Below are 15186 nucleotides of genomic sequence, written 5' to 3' on the forward strand. Positions count from 1 at the left end.
CCCTCCTCGTACGGCCACTAAATTGCCACGGTGTGATGTCGGTGGCTGACCAGCCAGACCCTCCCCGCCTCTGCGCCGAGCTTCGGCCAGCTCGCTGCCCGCTCTCCGCCAAAGACCTCAAATCACGCTTTCCGAACGGCCGGCCGTATCGCCCCCACCCCACCCCGCCCCACCCCACCCCGTCCGAAGCCCTGGCCGCCTCGCCGCGGAAGGGCTGAGAGCAAAGTGCGCAGGAAGGCCAACTTCGCCAATTTCCAACAGCCATTTTTTCCAACTTGGGAGAGTCTTGATGAGAGCAGAGTCACCAGAATGTCCCGCAGTTCAGCAGCGAGCAGGGCGGGGCGCGCCTCGGTCCTCGCTCCGGGCTAGGGAGGGGGAGGGGGCAGGGGAGGGGGACGCAAAGAAGTCGGACAGAGGTTCGCAAAGAGTTGCGCCAATTAATGGCAAGGGCTGCGAATTTGTTAACGTTAACAAGCATAAGCGCGGAGGGCGGAAGCCGTGGGCGCACGTAAAGGAGGGACGCCGGCCAGGGCCAGCAAGGGCCAGCCAGGGCCAGCAGGCCAGCAAGGGCCAGCAAGGGCCAGCAAGGGCCAGCAAGGGCCAGCAAGGGCCAGCCTGGGCCAGCCAGGAACCCCTTGACGAATGGGGCCTGGAGGCCTGGCGTCCTGGCGGGTCGGTGGGGCCTCTGCCTCTGCAGCGTTTCGGACCCTCCGAGACCGCAGCGCAGCACTCAGCACGGCCCGGCGGCCCGGCCCGGCGCTGCCCGCACCGCCTCGACGACGGCCAAGGCCCCATCCATTTGCTGAAATATGGCTTTGCAGTTTCGAGGACTCAAAATTGATGAATCGCAATTCGGGCTGAGTGCAGCGCGCGGACGGAGCAGTAGTTCAATCGTCCTCTCCCCTCTCCCTCTCTCCAAACACACACACACACACACACACACACACACACACACACACACACACACACACACACACCGACATGCCCCGCAGTGGCGTTGAGCCGCGCGTGTAAACGTCCGAGACCCTACCACTTTCCGTTCTTCCTTTTTTTTAGGCGAGTTTCACGACTTTTTCCCCCTGTTTGCTTAAGTCTTTTCTCACCTCCTCATCGTGAGCGCGTCAACACGAAGATGACGACGATCATCATCTCCTCGACGGCTGTACCCTGCACGCGGCACGCCGCGAGACGCCGCGGCACGCACAGCCGGGTGCGACGCGCCGCGGGACGCACTAGGCCATCGAGGCACGGCACGGCACGGCGCGGCACGGCACGGGCGCCACCCCCCAACTTGGCTGCGAGCTTTAAACGCGCCGCGCTAATGGAGTTGGGGGACCAAGGCGCTACCGCCGCCCTACCGCCGCGCTGCCGCCGCGCTACCACCGCGCCGCCGGCCCAAAGACAGCGAGGCAGCAGGGGGCCACGCGTAAAACATTAAACCACAGCGAGGTACTTGCCTGTCGTCGCAAACACCAGCGGGGGTGTAGGATAGTGCACGCGCACAAATACACGCACGCACGCGCACACACACACACGACACTGCTCGAAAGACAGGCCCGGCCAGGCAGCTAAGAGTGCTCCTCGCGATGTCAAACGGCATAATGCAGGACGAGACTTGCAGTGCACCGCCACTGCCTGGGCCACTGCCTTGGCCACTGCCTTGGCCACTGCCTCGGCCACTGCCGAAAGCCTCCGGCCCTGTTCGGCCTTGGCCCTGCGCGCCCTGCAGGCCCCGAGAGTCGCGCTGGAGCCGCTGGAATGCTGGAAGCTGGAAGGCGGCGTCTTGGCCGCCTCGGCCCCGCCTCGTCCCCGCCCACCAAACGCCCCGGGCCACCCGCCACCGTAAATACATGCGAGGCCTCAACGCAAACTGCTGCGCACTGCTGCGCCGCCGCTACCGACCGCGCACCGCGCCTTCCGCCCAAATTGTTGTTAATAAGTTGTCGAGCCTCGGCGCCGAGGCCGCAAGCCGCGCGCACGCACACACGCTCGCGATCTCAGTGTAGAGTGGGTGCTAACGATCAAGACAGAGATCTCGCCAAACATGACGAGGTGGCGCGCTCCGCCTGTCCGCCCCGCCCTGTCCGCCCCGCCCTGTCCGCTCCGCCCTGTCCGCCCCGCCCTGTCCGCTCCACCCTGTCCGCTCCGCCCTGTCCGCTCCACCCTGTCCGCTCCACCCTGTCCGCTCCGCCCTGTCCGCCCCGCCCGGTCCTCTCCGCCGGCCCATCGGCCTGGCACAGGTTCGCCAGCCACACTAATGAAGATTTGTGCAGCGCGAGAGCGCGCCATGACAAAGGCCGTCATCTCGTTCCCTTCCCGGAGCGCGCAGCGAGGAGAGGGGTGACCACGGCGGGTCAGGCTGCAGCTGGAGAGCGACTCGGCGGCGCTCCACTGATCCAATCACCCGCGGCTGAATCTCTGTCAGCAAAAGACATGGCCGCAGCTGCAGCCCTTGGACAGTTTAAAACGTTCAAAAAACATAATCAAAACAAATTAACCAGGTTTGGGAATTTCGCTCTGGGAAACTTGTCCTGTATGGCCACGTCTTGATTGGCAGAGAGTAAGCCGCGGGTGTTTGGGACCAATGGAGCGCCGCCGTGTCGCTCTCCAGCAGCTGCAGCCTGACCGCGTGGCGGTGCAAATGCATCGGACAAAACGGAGGTCGTGTACAAAACAAAAGGTCGGAAAACTATGCGCAATGGAGGAGGGGAGGGGCGTGGGGCGCAGGGCGCGGGGCGCCTTGGTGCGCAGCGATCCTTCTTCGCGCCGTTAACTGCAAAACCATCGACTAGGCTGGGGCCGCCGGGGCTGCCGGGGCTGCCGGGGCGCGGCGCGGAGTGCCTCCAGCTTCCAGATGCTTCGCTTTAATTGCCGCTATTGACCTCGCAACTTTGTCCACGCGGCCCGCGCCTCCGGCCCGCCACGCCCGCGGCACGCCGCTCGCTGTCACTCGAACCGTTGAGTGGCCAAGTTTAAGGCTTTAGGGCACCGGGCGCGCAACGCGGAGAAACGGCGCGCGACTCGGCGTCGTGTTCGCCCCCCGCCCCCTTTGCCCGGCAGGAAGGCGCCGAGAGTAACCTGCCGAGCGCCGCCAGCGAGGCCGAGACACAGACGGCGCGGGGCTTTCAGAACGTCCAAAAGGCGTCCGACGGCTGTCCACAAAGTAACACAAAGTAACACAAAGCAGCCTCAACTCGATCCATCGCCACATTTCCGGTCGCCCGGACGCCCTTCAGCCGCGTGCATACATACACGGCGGCCACAAAGGCGGCCCAAATCAGTGCATCAACGCGCCGCGCCGCGCCGCCCCGCCCCGCGAGCACGCATCTCGCGGGTGGAAATTGAATCCAAGCGAAAAGGACGGCGGTGGTGGTGGCGGGCTGGCGGCGCGCACGCAGACCCGCTGACGGCGCCACCGATGCCGGTAACAGATAGTCGTCACTCTCGCCTCACAATGCCGCGGCACCGCGCACCAACCACTGAATGCACGTCGCTTTTCCGCGAGGACACTGCAAAAATCATCCCCCGTCCGAAAAACGAACAAACGCAAAAGGCCCGAACCGACACACGGAACTCGCTGTCCCCTGGCCACACCTGGCCCGACTTTGCCACGAGCGGCTCAACGCCCTTGGTCCGCGAATTTTCCGGTTGGCGACGGACACACTGCATCCCCCCCCCCCCACACACACACACACACTCACACGGCAGAGTGACGTTCATTACCGTGCGACTCACTTCAGCGCGACACTGACACTCATCACGGCGGTGTGGTGCCCGGGGAGCGGAGCGGCAGAGCGGCGGGTTGAGTGTGAATAATCAAATAGACGCGCCCTCCCCCCCCCCTCCCCCCCCCTCCCCCCCACAGAGCCATTTCGGCAGGTCAGCGTGTGTGGCAAACAGTGCGGGCGCTGCAGCAGCGACGCCCGCCAGGCCGGCGAGGCCCGACGCCATGCAACCCTCAGCGCTCCCCGCAGCAGCCTCCTGCGCCCCGCGCCTCCAAGGAGTGGCGCTGTTCCCACAAGACGCGCCGCGCCCCGCCCCGCCCCGCCCCGCCCCGCCCCGCCCCGCCCTGGCGTCTAATTGCTGCGTTAGCACCCAGCAGGCCAAGCTTACAGCGCGCACACTCGGTCTGCTCCGCTGCCGCTGATGGCCTCGCAGGCACTGCCAGGCCTGAGCTTGCGCGTGCGTGCGTGTACGTGTCTGAGTGTGTGTGTGCGCCGCGACGTGAATTATTGGTCCTTTCTTTCGGCGCGCGGGACGGAAGTTGCCACTCGCGGAACAAACGAGCGCGGCGGGCCGCGGCGGGCTGTGAAAGGCATTACTTGAGGCGCGGTGAGCGACTGGCGTCCATCCGGGCGGAGCGCGGAGCAGGACTACTCATTCCGACGCAGTTGGCACGAAAGCAGAGCCGCGGCACACGAAACGCGATATACGCATGCACCATGTGTAGCTCAGTCCGCGACGTCGCGCACCGCGCCGCACCGCGCTCCAGTGGGCCAGAAGTGCAGGCGGGGCGAACGTGATTCCGGACGCGCCGTCCGACACAAAGGGCGTCTGCAGGCTTTGCTCGCTCGAAGGGCGAAATTCGTCCGTTTCACGCAGGTGCGCGAGGGATTCGAGTCCCAATTAAAATCCCGCCGCCGCCAGATCGTTTCTCCTTTCCTTGCGAATGGCGGGGAGAGATTTTACCGCTGGGTGCGCCTCCCCGTTTCCACACACATTTCGAGCGGTGCTCGCCCGCTCGCTATACCACCGCCGCCATTTGAGGAATATCGGGGTCGAAACGAAACATGTCCAGATTTGTGTCCATGTCCATCCCTTCCGGCCCACCCACCCCCTTTGTGCGGGAAAATGTGGGACACACGCTCGCACTCACACACGCGCATACGCACACACGCACGCACACACGCACGCACACACGCACGCACACCAACGCACCTTTTCGCTCCATCCAGCGCCAGCCGCTGGGCCATGCTAATGATTGGGCGGAATAAAGCGGTAATCGGCGGCCGTTACGCGATAATTACCGATAATGCTTCTGGAAAAGTCATGAATGTCACTTTTACGAGTTTTCCGGGCGACTGCCAGGGCGGCTGCCGGGGCGACTACTGGGGCCCAAGTCGGCCGCAAGCCAGCCCGACAGTGTGTACCGAGCACGGCGCGACCAGGCGGCCACGGCGGCCACGGCGGCCAACCTGGGAGAACAGACGCTCCGGCCTTATTCTCGCGCTTCATTTGCATTGCCGCGGCACGGCGCCCCCTTTGTACGCGGGGCTGGCCGGACTGACCGAGCTGGCGGCCCTGGCGGCCCGGCCGGGCGCACTCGCCATTCGCGCACGTGAATGTGTCACCCCGCGCGGCAAAAAACAAATGCAAATCTCAAGGTCGTTAAGGCATTTGAATTTATAATTTTGATGCCGCGCGTCCCCTGCTGCTTTTGCCACTGCCGCCACCGCGGTGCCGCGCGGCCGGCCGGGTCGGGGATGGGGGTGGGTCACCGGCCGGCCGGACCTAGCGTCCCGGTCGGTCCTGGAGAACTGGAGAGTGTTCCAGGGCTCCCGCGGCCGCGGTGTGCTGCCGAGTGTAGCGGACAGTGGACGCCACGCATAGTGGCGGTGCTGGCAGTGCAGCCGGAACAGCCGGGCGTAAAAACGCGTCCCGGCAGCCTGGCGTCCTGGCAGCCTGCATTCCATAATGATTTAGCGCCGCTGGATTACAACAGCGCCACTAGGTCAGCGCCCCACCCCCACCCCCTCCCCAAGCCCAAGGCCCTCCCCGAGGCCCTTCCAGGTGCGATGGCCGGGCGCGGGGGCAGAGGGGGTGGGGGCGGAGGGGGCGGGGCCATGTTTGCACATAAAGAAATCATTTACATGTTGCGCGCCACCCCGGAGTCATAGGAGTGAAAGGACCGTGATAAAATCAGAATGGCCGTTTCGTCCCTCGAGTGTATGAGCCTGGCGGGGCGGGGCGGGGCGGGGCGGGGCGGGGCGGCGGCCGCAGGTGAGGCCGGACGCAGTATGATGGAGGTGCGGGAAAGAGGCGGGACGGCGCGAGGGTTGGCAGCGAGGCGGGGCGCCTAGCCCGGTTGGCGCTTAGGCCGTTAGGCCCCCGGCAGGCAGCGCACCGACGCCCAGCTGCTGCCGCCTGATGCCGCCCTGGTGCGGCTGGCTGGCTAGATGGCTGGCTGGCCGGCGGGGCCTCGCCTCGCGTGCTGCAGCACCTCAAACGCAAGGCACGCCGCGCCACGCCAACGGCACGGCGACGACGCCGCGGCCGCAGTCGGTGGGGGTAAGCTCAAGAGGGCCAATAGGTCATTATCTGCAGCCTGGAATTATCGAAAATTGTACACATTTTCCGATGGTATCGCGGCCTGTCGCAGAGCGCGCCGAGCGCGCCGAGCGAGGGCTCCTGGGGCTTATTAGCGCAAACGGGCGGACTGGCCGGCGGGGGCCGCGGGGCCGCGGTCGATACGCGGTGCGTTAAGGAGGGTGTCAGTTGTCACTCATTGCCGGGCTGGCTGCCTCGGGGCGCGCCGGGCTCGGCACGCAGGACTAGCGCAAGGACGTGATGGAGCACACAGGTGCGCCCCCAGCAGGCCGCCGCCAGTGCCAGTGCTGCCGGGAAGGAGGCGAAAGGAAGCCCCAACTCGCCGGCCTGCCGCGGTCTCCTAGGCAACCTCACCGTCGAGAAGTCGTTGCCAACACCACACCGGTGTGCGGGGATACTTTTTGCCTACTTTCCTGGCAACACAGGCCGACCCACCGCCGCGCCCGCCGTGTAGCGATAGAGGCCGCCCCGGGCGTCCAGGGCCGCCAGGAGTGTATACGCGAATATCGATTAAGGAAGCAGACCGCCGGCGAAACTTGTCCAACAGGGAAGGGGCGGGGGCGCCGCCCGTGGCGCTGCCCCGCTGCGCCTCGCCGACGTGCGAGGTCATCAGCACTTGCTGAGGGCTTACCTTGAGCGTTGCAAGTCGGGGCGGTCAGCAGCAGCAGCGGTGGCAAAAGCAGCGGCAGCAGGGCCTGCAGGGCCACGGCGCGGCGCGAGGTGCGCGAGGTGCGCGAGGTCGACGGGAGGCGCGGACGCGCGCTGGCCGTGGCGGCCATGGCGGCCGGGGGCTGCAGCGAGCGAGCCCGCGCCATGGCTATTCCATCACCCGCGCCCCGTGCGCAGTCACCGCAGTCACCGCAGTCACCGCAGTCACCGCAGTCACAGCCCGGCCGGTCCTGCAACAGAACAAGAAGAGAGTCAGGCAACTAGTGCGACGTGCATCCCGTCGCCGCCGCGCCGCCACACCTGCTGGGCTGCAGCGTGCCAGCACCCCCGCGCCGCCCCGCGCCGCCCCGCGCCGCCCCGCTGGGACGTGCCTGGCGGCAAACTCTCGTCGCCGCCAACGGCGCCAACCCGCCGACTCGAATCGCACAGTTTCAAAGCAAGCAACTCGGCGTCCCCCCGAGTACCACTCACGCGAGGTATAGTTGAGCGCCGCACGGCCACCGCAAGGGGGAGAGTGAGAGAAAGGGGTGAGGGGTGTGTTGGAAGAAAGGGGTGGGGGGGGGCAGGAGACTGGCGTCGTTGTGTTCAGGTTGTACAGTACACCGGGACCGCGACGCAACCGCAGCGCTTGTTGTGCTGGAAGGGTCAGGCCGCACCGTCCCCGCACCGCGCCGAGCCAACTGGCGCCCGTAACTCTCCCTGGCGCCCCGATGGAGGGCACGAGGCCCGCCAGTCCATCAAAACGCCGTATGCTGCGTACGACTGGCGCGACACAGGCGCGGCGCAGGGGTGGCGGCCGTGGCCAAGGTGGGCCTGCTGCCGCTGCCGCGTCGCCCTCCGGGATGGCTGAGTAAAACTGCGATTACGGCCGAATTAGCCTCGCATGGCCGGCCGCTGCCGGACGCACCACGCCCGGCCTGCGCCACTGGTCGATAACGAATCAAACTCTCTGTTCCTTTATTTTTTTACTCCCCCGGGCTCCATTTTTGCCGGTCCGACTGCGCAGTGGGCAGGGCAGGCAGGGCGGGCAGTGCTACCAGGCAGGCAGTAGTGGCGGATTGACAGGGCCAAGGTTCCGCAAGGTTCGCTTCGCGGCAGACCCAGGCCGACCTGCCTGCCTCGGCCCTCGGCGCCCTCGGCACCCTCGGCTGCGTGCGCGCCCAACCCTTTGTCGGTCTCTCCCTCTCCGTCGCTCCCCCGGGACGCCGGCGAGGGCGAGAGGGACAGGTAACCTCGCGGCGCTGCCCATTGATTGGGCCCCTCCCCAGCCCCCGGGATCCCTGACGTCTGGGAAGGTCTGTGTGGCCGGCGAATTGGAACTGGGACGGTTGTTACCCTCATGCCTTATCGATAGACCTTGAACGGCGAACGGCGTCGGCCGTATAACTCAGGCCCTGCCGGCCGCGCCGAATGTCAGTGCATTTCGGCGGACTGACCCGCGAGCAGGCGCAGCCAGGCAAGGCCTGCCTCTTTTACTTTTATTCGCCCAGCCGTACAAGTGGAGGGCGGAGAACGAGGTCCGGTCCAGCGAGCCGGGCGACTCGACGCTGCAGCCGCTAGCCTCCTTGCAAGCCACCCCGCTGCAAGTTTGGACGCGGTGCGCGCGGCGCCTCCCCCTCCAGGTCGAGCCCGGCCCGGCGCCGCCCGGCGCTCGGCGAGCGTGTGCCGGCAACTTGTTCGCTTGTCAATATTTGGCCGTGCCATTAGCCGTCACTCCGGAACCTTTAAGCCCCGAGCCCACGCGGTGGCCGCGGACCGGAGGGAACGCCGAGTCGGGGCGGGGCGGGGCGGGGCGGGGCGGGGCGGGGGGCGGGGCATCAAAGTAAAATTAACTCAAAAGGGCGCGCGACCTACCCGCCCTGCCCCACCCCGCCCAGGCGCAGAAGGCCCTCGCGGACGCCGGTGTGCGAAAGGGACCCGGATGGACCCGCCGGCCGCACACTCCGCGCTTGGCACTCCGCACTGCCTCGCTGCTGATGAGCAGGGCAGCAGGGCCGGCAGGGCGTCCTCGTCGTGTGCGCGCTGTGCGAGAAGGGGAAGGCGCTCCGGGCCGCCCGGGGCCACAGGGTCACGGCGCGGCACGGCGCGGCAGAGCAAACACAGCGCAGCTCCGCGCCCCGGACGCCAGACCAAGCAGCGTCGTGCCAGGCGCGTCAAAGATAGGCGAAAACACTGTGAAAACAGCCCCAGGGTTCGCCCCGCCTCGCCCCGCCCCGCCTCCCCTGAAGCCCGCGTGCGAGAGGCTGTCGCGACACGGCCTCCTCGGCCTTGTGCCGGAGCAGCTGCTCGCACTTCCCGCGCGCTGTTCATACCTCACCAACAGTGCAGGCACCATTTCGAGGGGCAGTCCACTGGTTCTCACCACACTCCCTACACGCTTGACGCGGCAAGGTGCCTGCACTGCAAATCCAAAGGCAGTACTTTTGGTACCTTTTTTGGCGATACAATTGAGTATCGCCAATAAACGGCCTTACGGAAGAGTATTGCCTTCAAAACGGCGATACACAAAAGTATCGCCAAAATTTGGCGATACTTCGGAGTATTGCCACGATTTGGCATTAAACATTGAACAAATCAAGGGGATAAGGCCTTAGTTTAATGCCGCGGTTTTGGCGATACCCAAAAGTATCGCCAAATTTTGGCGATACTTCTGTGTATCGCCGTTCTGAGGGCAATACTTTTCCGTAATGCCGTTTGTTGGCGATACTCAATTGTATCACCAAAAAATGTACTTAAGTATCGCCTTTGCATTTGCAGTGTGTCCGTCGCACCTTTAAGTTTCCTCAGTGCGCTTCAGGAAGGGCGTGAGATCTTCGAACGTTGGGTCGCGCTTGGAAGAAACGTGGCATTACGCCATGGCAGAGACTTCTACGAATGGACTTGGAGACTTCGAGCCGCTCCGAGCAGCGGTCTGGCTCACTTTGTGGCAGCCACGGACGGGCTTTTACCCGTTTGCTTCGACAGAAACGCATCAGGTGTTGATGCGAGGCCATCACGCTTGGCTTGATGCGATTGGGACAGTCAATGTCACGATCGGGACCCGGTTTTTCGAGTGAGGTGCCACTGAGGTGCTGCGCGGCGCCGCCGCCGTTGGAGCCCCCAACAACAGCGGGTCGAAGTTGCAGGTCAAATTCAAGTGGGTGGCGGAGCGGGCAGAAGTTGGTGCCGCATGGTAGTGTGCAACACATGGGGGCAACGACCGGCGACGGCAAGGCATGGCAAGGCATGGCAAGGCCGCCACCACGCGACGGCACGCCACGCCAAGCCACGCCAAGCCAACGGCACTGCATCACGTGCTGCAATCATTTCCGTATCTGTGAGCACCGACAGCTGTCGTTTCGTCACTGCAAAGTTGAGACCCTTTTCTCCCTGCCTTTCTGGTTCCCGCGCCTTTCCCCGAATAAAAAATAACAACAACAACAGAAGAGTGTGGTCCTCCCACTTCCTCCCCCGGCAGTGGCTTGGACGACAAAGACTGCAGTCAGGCGCGGTCCGAGCCCGCACGCTACACTTGGCCACCCCCCTCCTCGGCTAAGCCTACCCCCGAGGCAGCACAGCAGCCCCAGCAGCCCATTCAAAGGCATTTCGCCAGAGCAGCCACTTGGCGCTCGTCGCCTGCGCCTTCGAGCCGTCTGAACGCAGTACGCCGCACGCCGCACGCAGTGCGCTCCATCGGCCGGTGGGCCAACAGTGCGCGTCCATGCTGTCCCGGAGCGCCCAAATTTCACTGGACAAAAATATCTCGTTTAATTCAAGTCGCACTGTGCACGCCGCTGAAATCTCCAATTGAATTCAGAAGCCAAAGCAAGAAAGCTCCACGACAACCCACGTGCGCCGACCCGCCGACCCAGCTCCGGGGAATCAGTGCAGCGCACATAGAAGCCAGCAACGACCGACCAGGGGCCGTAACGTGAGTAACGTGTCGCCGTGCAGGCAGGCAGCCCGCCAGACGTGCCCGCCCGGGGGCAGCCCGGGGGCAGCCCGGGGGCGGCCCGGGGGCGGCCTACCCGCCGGGCGGCGACGCTGGCGAGGCAAGCGAACGCGACTGCGACGTCTTTTTCAAGGAGGTTTCCTGACGACGTCGCTGTGAGCAGTGTGTCGCTGCAACAAGCACGCTCATCCTATGCTCCTCTATGCGACGCACGGACGGGACGCATTCACCTCGGGCGGTGCGGGGTGCGGCGGGGTGCGGCGGGGTGCGGCGGGGTGCGACGCAGAGGGCCCCATATGGAGCCAGTGAGGCAGCGCGGACGGGCCGCGGCGTGAATGTCAAACACGGCCACCATGCGCCACTATCGACGCGCTTTGCGCGCTACGCTTTGCGTTTCGCTTTGCATGGCTCGGCATGGCTCGGCACGGCCGGTCCGGTCCTTTGGCCGCCGGCCGCGTGATTCAGAGCCCGGGGCCCAGCCCGCCAGCCCGCCAGCCCGCCTCGCCGCCGTCGCCCATTTATCCACAAAGTTTCGAGTCTTTCGAGGACCGTCGCGGCCACGCCCCGCCGCGCTGTTGCCGCCAAGCCGGCACGGCCAAGCCTGCGAAGACGAAAGGCCGCCGGGAAGGCTGGCTTGACTCGACGCGACCTCAGCAAGCCCCACCAGCCTCAGCTGCACCGCGCCGCGCCGTCGGCCGCACCCTCCCCCAACCCCCAGGGCCGCAGGGGCCGCAGGGGCCGCAGGGGCCGCAAGGGCCGCAGGGGCCGAAGGCACAAAGATTCCAGCTCGTACCATACGCATAATGGCGCCAGTGCCAATGGACTCGTCGATGGGAAGGGCGATGCACCCAATGGATCCACCGTGCGGTTGGTCCGAGTCCTGCTTGGTATATGGGTCTCTGAGCGCGTCTGGAGTTCTGCCCACCAAAACAGGGTCCTCTGGCCCGTCGTGCACCGCAGGAGGTACCCGGTGGTGGCCGTCGCCCCCCCCCCCCTTTCCCCTCCCCGCGAGCCACGGCCGCGCGCGGATCCTCCCCGAGGGATCTCGTGGAGCAGGACTTACTGCAGTTGCCGGGGCTTGGTGGCACCGTGGGTGGCACCGAGGGTGGCGGTGGCACTTGAGCACAGCCCCACTGCAACGAGTCCGACAAAGGCAGCCCCAGTTGGGGCCTAGCGACACGACACACTGCACCATGGCCTCGACCATGGCTGCACCGCTGGGCATTCTGGCAGTGTGGCGGAGACGTGCCCCACCCCTGTTCTCTCCCTCCCCTTCCCCCGCGGCTGCTAATCAAAATAATTGTCCGCTTCGCTATAATTCCTGCTGGCCGTGCGCAGGCGGGGCCCGGCGGGGCGCGGGGGGCGCGGGGGGCGCCGAGCAAATAAACGACGCGACTGTTGTGTCGATCACAATGTCCAAGCGCGTCAACGCGCCAAAAAATTCAACCAAAAATTTATAACACAAAGCGCAGAAATCAGAAAAGAAACTACAGGAGGGCCCCAGCGCGGTGCTGCCGCGCCACGCGCCACGCCCCCCGCGCCGCCACGCCAGCCTTGTCAAAGGTCGTAAGTAATACTTAGCGGGGCCGCGCCAGGACGCGCCAGGACGCGCCAGGACGCCAGGACCTGTGACGTCCGCCCGAAATGGAAGACAATCTGCTCAAACTGGAATTTATCTGGCGCCCTTTCCGGCGCTTCGTGGCACGTCTATGGGGCACGCCCGTCACGGCACGGCGGCAAGGCAGCGCGGCAAGGCAGCGCGGCCAGCACGGCCGCGTGCCAGCGCCGGTCAATAACTTATTTCGGCTGTGCCGCGTTGTTGCGCGGTTCGGACAGACGAGGGCCTCTTTTTGAACCGCTGTTGTCACGCACAATGGAACGAGCGTCCAGCCAGGGCGCGCAGACGTGCGCGTTGTCAAGGTTTGTACCTGACCTAACGCAACAAGGCTTTTCTTTGATATGCGTCGGCAGTAAAAAAAATTAAGATACGCATCATGCACATCCAGAGACGTCAAAAACAAACTGTATCGTACAAATCGTAGAACATTGTCTTTCGCGAGTCCAATGTCCAATGTTCAAAAATGGTGTGAGGCTTTGTACGAAAACGTCGATACGGTGAAAGACTTTGATTGAGTTATGAATAAAAACATGAACCAAGTATACGTACTTGGTACTATAGTACCGCGGTGCATTCCCGGTACACGAGTTTTATGGCGGAGCAGAGCGTAGCGTGCACCTGCCATGGCAGGTCCAATTCGCAAAGCGAGTCGCTTCAATGTTTAAAGGTGGTCGCGACAGGCGACAGCTGGCACTTCTCTGCACTGAAAAGTCCAAAGACTTTTGTTTCACGTCACAGAATGGCGAGACTTTTTTGTCTCACCGAATTTTGGTCATCAGTCCGAGGGGTTACGCACTCCGGGAATCATGTGTACACTCAGTCCAGAAATCATTCGTAAATCTTTTAAAATTTGATGGAAAATCCTCATAGTTTCAATTTAAAGTCATGGTAATCATGTGATACACACAAAAACATTCAAATATAAAGCAAATTTTCGAAAGTTCTCTCTTTTTCTCAGGGATATGTTCTGGGAATCGCGGGAATCCGGAATCGTGTGTACACTAAAACAACGAGTGGGTAATAGAGATGTGCGAACATGTTCGGCTCCGAACGAACACGAACGAACCGAACACATAATTAGTTCGATCGGTAACGAACACTTAGTGCTCGCACACGAAATGTTCGTAAAATTATTGTAAGGTGCGTTCGAGTCTGAACAACGACCCGATACGCTACGGACACGTGTGAACAAGCAGCGCAGAACCAGGATTCTATGCATGTCGCTCGACAAGTTTCGTGTCCCTTCTAAAAAAATTATAATGATAAAGACAAATCATAGCGATTTTTTTGCGGAAGCATATGAGAACTGAAATGAACCAATATTTACATTTGAGTCCACATTGTAGTATTTCTTGTTAAGAGGACTGTTCGAGCCTTGATCGTTCGGATTCGAACAACATTGTGTTCGGTTCGGTTCGTTCGAAAAAAATAGTGACGTGTTCGGTTCGGTTCGGTTCGAATTAAGTTTTAAATTTCCTGTTCGTGTTCGTTCGGATTCAAACACAGCCTGTTCGCACGTCTCTAGTGGGTAACCCCTCGCATCAGTCTCGCCATTCAATTTTCAATGTGACGCGACGCGAACCTGTAGCAGCAGGCTAGCCGGCCAGCCGTCCCGAAGGCGATGCAATATTGAGCAGCGCGAGAAGAGTCTGCAGCGCGACAACCGCGCCGCCACGGGACAGACAGACAGCACGAACGAGTGCATACTCGGCGAGGGCAGCCCGAGGGGTGCTGCTTGCCGCCCTTTGCCGCCTGCCCGGCCCGTCCGGACCGTCCGGACCGCGAGATAGGCCCTCTCGCGCAGGTGCTCACCGCCCCCGCCACGGCCGCTCCCCTTGTTGACTGCTCCATTGACAAACGACACTCACCGACGATCCGACACGACGCGAGGCGACCGAAGGGAAGGGGTGGGGGTGGGGAGAGGAATGGAAGGGGAGACAGGGGAGGGGAGGGGGAGGGTGGGGAGAGGGAGGGGAGGGGGAGAAGGGGAGGGAGGGGGCCGCCCCCGCGGTTTCCACCACGATCCCACAAACTGTACAATGAGAAATTAATACGTTGGGTTTGTCGCCGCCTTGTTTTCACGAGTGTCGCCCAGAAAAGAATGGAAAGGCTGCCCCGGATGCGGCAGCGGCGTTGCGGCGGCGTGCGCCAGCCAAAACAATGCGGTCGCGCTCGCCGACTCTAAATTATTGACAAGACTATTTCAGATCGAGGCTCGGCCCGTCCGACCCGGGCCGCTCTCCGAGGACAGATCGAAGGACGGCGCTTTCATATTTCATATTTTAAAAGCGGCTGCGCATAGATAGAGCGACCGCTTTTGCACCGGGAACACGACATGAGGCGGCGGTCGCGCCCGAATTAGGCGGCAAGAGAGCGAGCGAGGCGCAGCAGCGACAGAGCAGTGCACGGCCAGCGAAGGATCAGTTGTCGACTCGGGCAGGCACAACTCTGGGAACCTTTCTGGCTCTACATTTAGTGTGTGGAACTCAAATCAAACACATGACTGTTCTGAAACAAGACTGGAATCAGGCGCATGCGAACCGATCGACTGCCCTTCGAACGAGGAGTCCTGAGCGAGAACATGTTTGGATCCAGTCGCAGCAGAGCTCGAAGCGCCCTGGCTTTCTGGCGATGCAGGGTG

At 63.2% G+C, this 15186-nt stretch overlaps 1 protein-coding gene across 1 annotated transcript in view; it reads right to left on the bottom strand.

Moving 5' to 3' along the window:
* Nucleotides 1-7106, bottom strand: part of LOC117650827 (nephrin-like) — a 221227-nt gene extending 214121 nt beyond the window's left edge. The window contains exons 1-2 of the mRNA XM_034394430.1: nucleotides 7085-7106; nucleotides 6959-7039 (exon numbers count right to left, since the gene is read on the bottom strand). Coding sequence (XP_034250321.1) covers nucleotides 6959-7039; nucleotides 7085-7106 — 103 coding nt within the window. The remainder of the gene's footprint in view (nucleotides 1-6958; nucleotides 7040-7084) is intronic.
* Between the last annotated feature and the right edge of the window lie 8080 nt (nucleotides 7107-15186).

Source organism: Thrips palmi, unplaced genomic scaffold (assembly GCF_012932325.1).
Source record: "Thrips palmi isolate BJ-2018 unplaced genomic scaffold, TpBJ-2018v1 HiC_scaffold_5, whole genome shotgun sequence".
Classification (NCBI taxonomy): Eukaryota; Metazoa; Arthropoda; class Insecta; order Thysanoptera; family Thripidae; genus Thrips; species Thrips palmi.